The 11,742-nt window shown below is 39.1% G+C and overlaps 1 protein-coding gene across 3 annotated transcripts in view; it reads right to left on the bottom strand.

Moving 5' to 3' along the window:
- Positions 1-1,510: 1,510 nt before the first annotated feature.
- The window catches only part of RNMT (RNA guanine-7 methyltransferase), a 97,167-nt gene continuing 86,935 nt past the window's right edge, over positions 1,511-11,742 (bottom strand). For 2 of the 3 annotated variants that reach the window (XR_004538387.1, XR_004538386.1), the window contains exons 11-12: positions 8,117-8,242; positions 1,511-2,101 (exon numbers count right to left, since the gene is read on the bottom strand). Coding sequence is in view for 1 of the 3 variants with exons in the window: in XM_033934157.1 (XP_033790048.1) it covers positions 2,064-2,101 (38 nt within the window). In the remaining 2 variants the exon portion in view is untranslated. The remainder of the gene's footprint in view (positions 2,102-8,116; positions 8,243-11,742) is intronic. The other variant, XM_033934157.1, reaches the window with a different exon arrangement.

Raw genomic sequence — 11,742 nt, 5'->3', positions numbered from 1 at the left:
TGGAGATAATTCCTTGCGGGGATGGGTGGGATTTCTGTCCCCGCGCAACTCTCTAGGGAAGAGGTCAGGGTGGAATGGAAAGAGACCGAGGAATGAGAAAGTAAAGAGAAATTGATGCTGAAAGGGGGTCAGCAGAGAAATAAGGAGAGAGGGACAAAGATACTAGAACTGGTGTAGGAGAGATAAAAATGAAGAGAGCAGTGAAGCTGGAATGAATCATGTAGAAAGGAGAGAGGGGGCGCAGGCTGGATGGAAAGGGGCGAGGGGCATAGAAAGAAAGCAGATACCATATGGAAGGGGGAGAGGGCAGACAGTGGATGGAAGGGCAGATGCTGGATTGAAGAGACAGAGAGAGCAGACACTGGAAGGAAAAGACTGAAAATAAGATGAAAGCAGAAACCAGAGACAACCAAAGGTAGAAAAAAAAAATAATTTTATTTCTATTTTGTGATTAGAATATATCAGATTTAAAATATATATCCTGCTAGAGCTGGTGTAAGACATAACTGGGGACTGCAAAGCCCAGGCCGTGCTTCTTTAGCTTCCAACTGGCTTAAGGCTTTCTCTGAGCAGGGGGTGCCCTAGTTGCAATCTCCTAACACTATTCCTGTCATGTGTGACTGCGGTATTCTGTTAGCATGATATTTTTGTGTAGCATTCTGTAATAATTTGGCTTATTGAGTTTTCTTGATAGTAGAGGGGATATATTGTGAAGGGGAGGGAGACAGGGGTTTTATTGATCCTTGCTCTGTATTATTTGTATTTATAAAATGACAATTGTACAGAATATTGTTTCTTTTTATACTTTAATAAAATACGTTCAATATAAAATCATAACTATTTGAGGCTTGTGCAGATGGGATCAGATGGTTTGTGGGACCGAGCTTGCAGAGACGTTTTAAAAAAATTTCAGTCTTAGTAGTTTGCCGGTCCACAAAATAATTATTTTATTTCCACCGGTCCATAGGTGTAAAAAGGTTGAAGAACACTGCTCTAGATACTCAATAATACAGGAAGGTATACATTAAGCGTTTTGAAAGACAGGGCATTTAAAAGGCAAATACTGCTCACATTCACACTGCTTGCAGAGGAAGATAGATGCTTTTTTAACTGGTATGGAGAACAAAAATACATGTGGTTACCAGACCATTTATATCTACAGCTTATGTTCTTGTTATTCTTTTTGTCCCCCATCTTCATGTTTCAGAAGGAAAATGGTCCAAAAATGGCCAGTGTTTCCAGATCACCAACCTTAAACATATTAAAACTGTTTCCTCAACTCACAAAAACGTAGAGGGGGGGAGAGGAGTTGATAAATCAGGACAGTCCTCTGATCTCTATGACCTGTAGGGTCTGAAGTTTTTCATAAGCATGCAATTTCTCTATCAAGCACCACGTCCATATTTTATTTCTGAAATTACATATAATAGCTGCCTTCTTAAGGGACATAAAAAAGTTATTTTCAAATCATTTTTCTAAAAAACTAAGCTAATATGAATAAGAGAGAGTATGACATGACCCAAAATATTTTATTTGGCATAAAACACATTAGATGAGACCATATATCTGTAATGGATAAACTACAGAAAAACATTTACCTTCTATAGAACAAATGTATAATTAATTCTGAAGTTATGTCACAATTTTTCTTCAGGCCCATAACGACAATACTTAATCACTAGAACGAGGAAGGTTTACATATATTATTTTTTCCACAGGATTTCTATGAAATGATACTCTAACAATTTCCATTAGTACCTAGCATGCAGATATACTTCTAAATACTTGAAAATATCCAATGTCAGTTTCCCTCTTATGTACATACAAAAGTCCATCTGTCTCAGGCAGGCAACTGTAATTCCTTGTTAATAAGTGACTTTTCCGGCAGTACTCTGCACACATAATAAATGAAAAAGAAACTTAAAAAAAAAAAACCACCTCTCAACACTATGTAAACCCTTTAATCTTGTAGTGACTTTCTGGATCTGAGCTTTGTTTAAAAAAAAAACCAAACAAAACACCTGATTCTTCTGCACTTCCATCCAGCAATTTCTTATATTTTTTCACAAGTGTTTTTCGAATGCAAATACTAAATATATACCTGCAGAGATAAAATGAGAAAAAAAATTAATTTCTCTACACCTTATAAGGAAATCTACAGCAACATATCAATGCCAACTTGGTTACTTCACAACACCCCCTTCCAGATTCAACTGACCATTTTATAGACTAACCAATTTACTAAAGCATACATGAATACCAGTGTCCACTATGTCAGATGCAAAACCAATTTCTCAGTAACAAATTCCTGGAAAACAGAGCTCCGTACACAGAAAAATTAGCTGAAGATGATTGATAAATACTAAATTGATTTACTTTTCAGTTCTATACCATTTTAAATCTCTCCTTCATTAGTTAAATAAGCTGACCATTTTTCAGTTATGCTCAGAACATGCTATTTACCAATATTTGGCCGAGTATTGCCTTAGAAAATCAATGTCGTTTCTAAATATATTTCTAAGGTGCTCTTCAAATACGTTACCCCACTTCAATGAATGCTTCAAATGGTTCTCTAAACATTTCAATAGATTTCAATAGACCTCAGAACTACCATTCCTCCGTCCCACAAATGTGTCTCAACGGGGAGATTCAAGTGGTGAACTCCTCACCGGTCTATTCAATTTAAATAATGTGCAATTCTTATCATTTTTATAAAGAGATTTTAGTATGCACTTTTCTCAATAATGGTGAACTTTCAGTTCTCCATATAGGCTAGCGGTGAGACCCGACATGTTTCACGAGAGTTTCTTCAGGGGTCTACCCTTTTTAACTTCGGTGCTCGCTTCAGCTTCAGAGCACCGAAGTTAAAAAGGGTAGACCCCTGATGAAACTCTCGTGAAACATGTCGGGTCTTACCGCTTGCCTTTATGGAGAACTGAAAGTTCACCATTACTGAAATAAGTGCATACTAAAATCTCTTTATAAAAATGATAAGAATTGTACATTATTTAAATTGAATAGACCGGTGAGGAGTTCACCACTTGAATCTCCCCGTTGAGACACATTTGTGGGACGGAGGAGTGGTGGTTCTGAGGTCTATTGAAATCTATTGAAATGTTTAAAGAACCATTTGAAGTATTCATTGAAGTGGGGTAACGTATTTGAAGAGCACCTTAGAAATATAAACAGAACATGCTATTTGGCATTAGCTGACAATTTGAATAGTGGTGATGCCACTAACAACTTGATTTAATGACCAAGTTAGAAGAAAAAAGAAACATAAGTGAGAATAGTTAGCTAGACCTGAAGACTCCCCCCAAAAAACAACAACAACAAAAAACTACACACCACCAATGTGGATTTAGTAAACATATTTTTCAGTTACAGGAACATGCCTTAGAAAGGTGTGGAGTTTTAAAGTTAATTGCATATGGGAATGGCACAATAAAAACAACAACAAAATTACTAACCAAAGTGATATTTCCAAACAATATTCATTTGTAGATGGCATCTATATGTAACCATTATTAGGAAAAAATGACAGTCATTGTCTTCCAGCTGCTGCATAACTAAAGCCATCTTGGTTTTAATTTTCTTTTAAACCCAATGCAAATTTGCTTACCTCTCAATAGGTGCTCTTTAAAGACAGCAGTTGAATCACCAGCTATAGAAATAGATCATGTAACTACATTCAGAAGCAAATGGGCATGAATCTTCCGTAACTTGATGGAAAAGCAAAAGCCTGACATTACACATGCAGTACTTCCATGGCTCCACTAAGTTCCATAAAATCAGATTTGATTGGGAGAAGAACTTTTAAGGAGAGTAGGGAAGGACTGTGACTGATGAACTGCTATCTTTACAGAAGCAACTTTACTTTCTCTAAAGGCAAGCTTCTCACTCAAGTTACAGAGTTACTTTAGCCATCATAGCCAAGCACAGTCTTAAAAATGGAAAGAGAAGCAGCAGCAGAAACTGACAGGGATTATTTTTTGCTTGACATTTTTCTTCAAGAAAGGACAGCAAATTCATAAAAATGGACTCTACAGGAAGACAAAATCAGGCTCTACCTCTCAATGATCATGGAAAATAGACAGTTCAAACTATCCTGATGTTAGAATATATCCAGCTAGTAATGAAACATGAATGTGTAGAATGAATGCCGTTTTACACTCCAGGGAGTTAAACCCGAGATCACTGATTCTCAACAATAAATATTCCTAAGATAGATTTGCATTCACTGCCTGCACTGTGTACAAATCTTCCTCATACATATTCATTGTGGATATCCTGAAAAACATGCTAGCTAGATTCATCCCAAGGAGTGGGTTGAATACCATTGCTTTAGATGCATGACCATTGTTTTCAGGGCCCTAACAATTTTATAGGAACCTATAAGAGCTGCAATACTGGTTCATGACATGTACTTCTAAAGTCAGCCCTGTCTCATCATAATAGAAGGTGCTATTTGCTAAACAATTAGAAATGCTGTACACCATCATTGTACTCCCAGGTATTTTAGGGTCAAAAGAAACACAAACCTGGGTAGACTCTATGGATTTGAATAAGGTTCAGGTAACAAAAGTTCTCCATTAATCTAGTGAATAATGGCTTTTTATCTTCATAGATATGTACTCAGCTTTAGAAAAATCGAGAACCAGCAGGTATTTACCTCTCTGGCAAAGCAGCTCAATATCAAAATCACAGGCCATAAAAACTAGATAATTCTCGCACATACCTCACAGGTTCCACCAGATGAGAGAACTCTTTCATGTCAGGGAAAACTGATTTCCTGGCTCATTTCAGAATTCCATTTAGTATTGTGTCACGTATGTAACCTGGGACAACACTGTGAAAGACTGGAGCTTACTGTTCTAATGTTTTTCCCCACAGAGATCCAGAATCGAAAACTTGTGTCCAAGTGGCACTAACAGATGGGTTCCAGCATTAAGGCCTTTTAAAAGGCAGATTCAGCTACCATAGTTAATTAGGTGTCATTGATTCGTGTTCTGAGTCCTAGCGACTTGATGAATTACAGATCTAAAAAGAAATCAGGTCCTCCAGCATCATCTCCATGGTTGTTTTCAATGTGTCCAACCATCTGGTTGCAGGTCGCCCTCTTTGCCTGGTTCTTTCGATCTTCCCAAACATGATGTCCTTCTCCAATGATCTTTCTCTTCTGACGGTATGACCAAAATAAGACTGTCATAACTTATCATTCATTAATTTTTCTATCTTGTTCTCCCAGGGGAGCTCACAATGATTTACATTAATTTATTCAGTTACTCAAGCATTTTTTCCCTGTCAGTCCCAAAGGGCTCACAATCTATCTAATGTACCTTGGGCTTCAAGTGACATAGCCGGTTTGATCTCTCCCAGAATCAATTTGTTAGTTCTTCTGGCAGTCCAGCACCAAAGCTCAAATGAGTCAAACTTCTTTCTTTCTTGTTTCCATAGTTTCCAACTTTTGCATCCGTAATTGACCAATGAGAAAATGAGTGCATGGACAAGTTCGAACTTCATCTGGAGTGTTATTTCCTTGCCTTTGAATACTTTTTTGAGAGCATTCATTGATGAGCAACCAAGTGCTATTCTGCAGAGTATTTCTTCCCTACTAGTTGCTTCTTTGTTTACGAAAGAGCCCAGGAGATTGAAATCCTTTACAACTTCTATCACTTTCAAGCTCAAAATCATAATTTTCTGTGTTCATGATCTTCATCTTCTTTATGTTCAGTTCTAACTCCATGTTATGACTTTCAGCTTTGACTTTTCTCAGTAGATATAGCATGGCTTCTTTGCTGCTGGTGATAAATGTTATATCATCTGCATAGGACAGGTTGTTTATATTTTGGCCACCAACTTTGAAAACAATGCTCTCTTCTTCCAAATTTGCCTTTCTGAAGATGATTTCACCGTAAAGGTTAAACAGGTAAGGTGACAAGTTGCATCCAATCAGTATTGATACATTTGGTTCTCACTGCAGCTTCTTAATTTTCATAGAAGCTTTTTATCAGCTAAGTTACGTATTGTGCTAGAGTTCCCCATCGTTTATCATGATCCGCACAGTCAAAAGCTTTGCTGTAGTCAATGAAGCAAAGGTATAGGGGCTTTTGATATCCTTTGCTTTTCTCCAATATCCATCTAACATTGGCAATAATGTTGCTTGTTCCTCAACCTTTTCTGAAACCAGCTTGAACTTCAGGTAGTTCTTGCTCAACATATGATTGTAGCTTTTGTTATATTATTTTCGCAATATTTTGCTGGCATGTGGAATTAATGCAATTATTCTCTAGTTGTTACAGTCCTTGGCATAACCTTTCTTCGGTATAGGTATGAACAATGATATTCTCCGATCAATTGGCCATGCTTTTCCTTTCCATGAGAGCCATGATAGCACCTTCTGAGCCTTTGATTAATTGAATTGGAATATTGTCAATTCCAGGTGACTTGTTTTTCGATAAAGCTTTAATTGCTGCTATGACTTCTTTTAAAATAGCTGGTTCTTCTTTGGCATCAATTTCCAGTTAAATTTCCCCAATGATATCCTGATTGTCTTTTTTGTATAAATTTCAGTATATTAAATTTCAGTATACTCTTTCCATCTCTTTTTAATGCTTTCTGGATCATTCAATATCATTCCATTGACATCTTTAAACATCCCCAACCGAGGCTGGAATTTCTGCAGAAATCTTTTAACCTCTTGAAATGCTAATCTGTTTTGTCTGTTTACATGTTCCAATTCAATTTTCTGACAAATATCCTTTAGATATCATTCTTTGTCCTGCCAAACTTGATGTTGAAACACTCAAGTTTTATTTGTGATACTTTTTCACTATCACTGGAAAATTTTGCTTGTCTGCTTTGTTCTGCTACTTTTCTAGTTTCTTCTGAGATTCAAGATGATTTCTTGGCTTTCTTTATCTTTTAAAAGGCAGATTCAGTTACCATACTCTTGTATAACAACCAGGGTATTCAAATCTCTCAGCTGCCTATAAGATGACACTTCATAGTGCTGGTCTTACAAACAGGAAATACAGTGATTGTGGTAACTCCTATATCCATTTCCATAATACCTAGAATGTGGATGAACACTGCCATCAGTCATCCAGGAGGCTAAGAGACTAATTCTTGACCTATTTTTCAAAAAGGACAGCCATCCTATTCTCAGGAAAAAAAACAAACTAGGAAAGGTCCTCATGTGGAGACTTATACTTGTTTTATGACACAAGAACAGCCCATTGGAGATGCAGAAGGATATATGGTCATGCAGAGAATCATTGTGGGACCTCATTTGCCTAAGACAAAATGGGGTAAAAGCAGGACAATGTGTGAAAAATAGTTGTTCAATGGTAACAGAGGGATGCCTTTTAGGAAGTAAATTATAGGGAAGCTAGGATTCAAATCCTACCGATGTTCACTGTGACCTTGGGCAGGTTACTGCACGCTCTGTTGCCTCAGATACCACTTAGATTTCAAACCCTGTGTGGGCAGGGAAATATCCATTTAGATTTTAAACCCTCTGTGGACAGTCACCTTGGGCTATCAACGAAAAGCTATGTGCTAAATATAAATAAATATTCCTCTTCTGAACATTCTTGTGGCAGATATCCAGAGCTCCAGAATTCTTCAAAATTCAAATCAGGGGATACTGGTTCTATGATAGGTTGAGGATACATCCACCCTGGAGCCAACAACCTCCATTACTTAAAATTCAGCTCCTGGAGCTATGAAACAGAGGTCAAGGGGTAGGAAAGTCTTCCTGCTCTGAAGCCATTCAATTAAATGCACATGGTGCCAACAAAGGCTTGAGGCACTGGACTGGGTTGACACTAATATACTCAGCATTGAAATGGAAGTGTCAACAAGAGAAACACTTGACACATTAAGAGACATGAAGATGCTCAGCCCCAGGACCTGATTGCCTCGGCTATATTAAGTAAACACTTTCATGATCCTCTTGACCCAAATCCTCAAAAAGTTCTGATAATAGCACAGAAGTCTACCTCATAAGAGAGTGCGTGCGCTCCATAGCTCTCTGAAGAACACTTTTGAAGGCTCAAGATTAGATCTTTGGAGAGCAGCATGGCACTATCTGTGCCTGGGAAGCAGAACTCACCTATAAATGCAGCCACTTTAGAAAGTGCACAACTTCAGTACACAGTTCCAGGAGCCAGAAGGGTGCAAGAAGAGACTTTTCATCATTATGCCATTTCTGTAGAATTCTCTCCCTGCAGAGACTTACCTATAGAACAGATTTCAGTAAAAGCCTGATTATTTACCAAGATATTCTAAATTTTTTTTATAGTAAAGGTGCTACATATTGGGACTCGTTAGATGTAATGATTTTATTTTTTGAACATTATTATTTTATTAAGTTATTTTGTATTCTTGTGTTTTGCATTCTTGGACTATTAGCATAGGATGATCCTCACCATGAGGATCAGCAATGATTCCCTTTAGTTTACTGCTTGAGTGTTCAGACCCTTTGTCTTGACCTGAGTAGGGAAGGTTGGAGAGGGAGGCATGAACTCTCTCACAACATTTTGGCCAATCTTTGAACCAAGAAACTGAAAACTCTTATGCATAGCCACAGAATGAGTTCTTTGTGTAAACTTGTGATCCTCACACTGAGCTTTTTATACCAGCTTTATAGAAACTAGATTTTACTTCATTGAGAAGGAAGAATTGGAACATATCATGCCAAAAACCAAACCACTGCCATTGATATCTTGATACAGAAAGTCACAACCTCCCAGTCATTATGACCTTGGCCTAAATTTCGTAATTATGGGTATCTTATTTTACTTACAACTTACTTATATTGGTGTTACTGTAGATTTATTTATTTTAAATTTTTCTATACTGCTTAAGAACTAAATGGTTCACATAAGTTATACAAATATAACAATTCTAACAAACTAAAATCTTAAAATCAACAAGGGAGAACTATCTTTTCTTTTCCAAAGAACTGTTTAGTCATAAGAATGTGGTGACAAACAATTGGGTTTTCAGCTGTTCCTTGAATTGAAAGGGTGACATTTGAATTATATTTAAAATATTATTTCTACAGTTATGCCTACTCTGAAAGCTAAAGCCTTTACTGAAGTTGGCATATTTTATAGTCGCAAACATTGATCTTACCTACAATAGATTATTTTAACTCCTTGTTTTTAGGTATACCATCATCCTGTATGTCAACCTTCTAAGAAATTCAAATACTGAAGCTCTTTTGATCACAGGCTGTGGCCCAATGGACAATAATATACCAAAGTAGACATTTAGGCCCTGATTCTCCAAAGTGCCGTCCCGATTTTAGGCAGCTGTAGGCGTCCTACAGCTGTCTAATCAGCCAATCGGGATGCACGTTTAAAAAAAAAAAAAAATGCTCCCCAGGCAGGCCTGAAGGCACTTCCGGGAGCCTAGGGAGATCCGCAAGATGCCTAAGCTCGTCTAAGGGCCTTAGGCGAACCTAGGCGGCCCTACGCGTCTCCCTAGTAGAGGAGAAGCTTAAAATGTAGGACAGCAAAATGCTGGTCTACATTGTAAGTAGACGCGGCCGCTATACTTATCGCGGCAAGGGATCTCTCTGCCGCTATAAGTATAGCGGGCCACGGCCTGTCCGATCGCTAGCAGGAGGGTGCCCAATCCCTGCTGCCCGAAGACGCACCCCCCCCCCGACACTACCGACCGCCCCCCCCACTACCGACCGCCCCCGACATTACCGATCTCTCCCCCCCGACAATATCGATCGCTGGCAGGAGGTTGCCCAATCCCTCCTGCCCGAAGACGCACCCCTCCCCTCCGGCGCTAACAACCCCCAAACCTCCACTCCACCAAACCTGTTCTTACGGCCAGATGGATCTTGCACGTCCAGCCGGCAGGCATGCCTCGTCGAAATGAGGCGGGCCCGCCCCTTCCCGGCCCATCCCGCCGAAGCCTAAGTCTAAGGTCTGATTGGCCAATCAGGCCTTAGATTAAGTGGGGATGGGCAGACCCGCTATGCCTAAGGCCTGATTGGTCCAGGCTTCTAGAGCTTGGGCCAATCAGGCCTTAGGCTTCGGTGGGATGGGCCGGGCCTGCCTCATTTCGACGAGGCGTGCCTGCCGGCTGGACGTGCAAGACCCATATGGCCGTAAGAACAGGTTTGGTGGAGTGGAGGTTTGGGGGTTATTAGCGCCGGGGGTTTAAGCACCCTCCTGCCAGCGATCGGTCAGGGGGCCGCGGCCCGCTATACTTATAGCGGCAGAGAGATCTCTTGCTGCGATAAGTGTAGCGGGCCGTGTCTAATTTAACCCGATTCTCTAACCAGCGTCTGTAACATGGACGCCGGTTACAGAATCGGGGTTTAGTTTAGGCTGATTCTGATTAGGACGCCTCTCCCGGGCGTCCTATACAGAATCAGGGCCTAGGTGTCTTACGGGCCTCGCCTTCAATATAGGCGGCCTGCCTGGGGAGCATTTTTTTTTAAAAAACGTGCAATCCAATTGGCTGATTAGACAGCTGTAGGACGCCTACAGCTGCCTAAAATCGGGACGCACTTTTGGAGAATCAGGGCCTTAGTATTGGCTGTAAAGCATTAATCCTCCAATCAGTTTAAAATTCAGGAAAATAACAATTTCAACGAAAAAAAGCATCTGCTCATGCTCTCTCTTCAATGTAATCACTGCACCCCCAAAAACCCAGAAAAATATTTTGGGCTTCTTTTACAAAGCCACGTTAGACTTTTTTTTTTTTTTTTAATTGCCAGCCACAGCAATATTAGCTCCGACGCTCATAAGAATTCTATGAGTGTCAAAGCTAATACTACCATGGCCAGCGATAAAAAAAAGCCTAACGTGGCTTCATAAAAGGGGGGGGGGGAGGAGTTTATAAAGACAAAAAATTTGAAAAATTCAAAAGCAATTCCCATAATGAAATTGTGAAAACTGGGGTTTTTCCCCCTCTATTTGAAGCATACTTCACAATTAAATGCACTTTCTTTAGTTGAAATATCTGGTCAGAAATTAAATACACTGGTTCAATAAGCCTTGAAGTCCTCCAAAGCACATTTCATTGATAATGGCTTCCTTAGGGAAAGGAAAGGATCATTCTTAAACTAAGGAGACTGATCTCAAACATCTTGAAAAGTTCAAAGGAGATGACATCTCTAAATTGTGATTTTTATGTTTAACACTCACTGGCTGCCTACAGCCCAGCAAATACAGATTAAAATGACTGTTCTTGTTCAAGGTATCATAAGGTGTGTCTTTACAAGCTCCTACTGCTCTGATTTTAGATTCAAGACAGAGCACATTATTGCATTTCCCTTCAGTCAGAGAACCCCAGTTGGCCATTACTCAGTCAATAGTAGAAGCAGTAATTTGGAATGCAATACCGTATGATGGTAATTTAGAAGAAGAGCTGCTTTTGTTTTGAAAATGCCTAAAAACATTTCTGTCTGCTGATATTTTCTAATTTATCATTTCAAGATGTTCTGTTTTATTGTTTAATTTCATGATATAATTTACTATTTTAAAACTGTATGTTTTATTAATCCTCATTTAGAATTACACTTCTCCCTCCATATCTACGGTTTCGCTTATTCGTGATTTTTCGTCAGCTGACTCCGCCCACCAAAATTACATCACTCTTCCTCGCACTGAGAATTTCGTGTTTTGTGTATTTGTTTGTTTTTTCAAAAGGAAGTGTGTGTGTGTGTGTGTGTGTGTGTGGGGAGGGGGAGCGAGAAGGATAGAGTGAAAC

Source organism: Geotrypetes seraphini, chromosome 2 (assembly GCF_902459505.1).
Source record: "Geotrypetes seraphini chromosome 2, aGeoSer1.1, whole genome shotgun sequence".
Lineage (NCBI taxonomy): Eukaryota > Metazoa > Chordata > Amphibia > Gymnophiona > Dermophiidae > Geotrypetes > Geotrypetes seraphini.
Note: the sequence above shows the minus strand (reverse complement) of the source record. Positions and strands in the feature narration are given on the sequence as shown.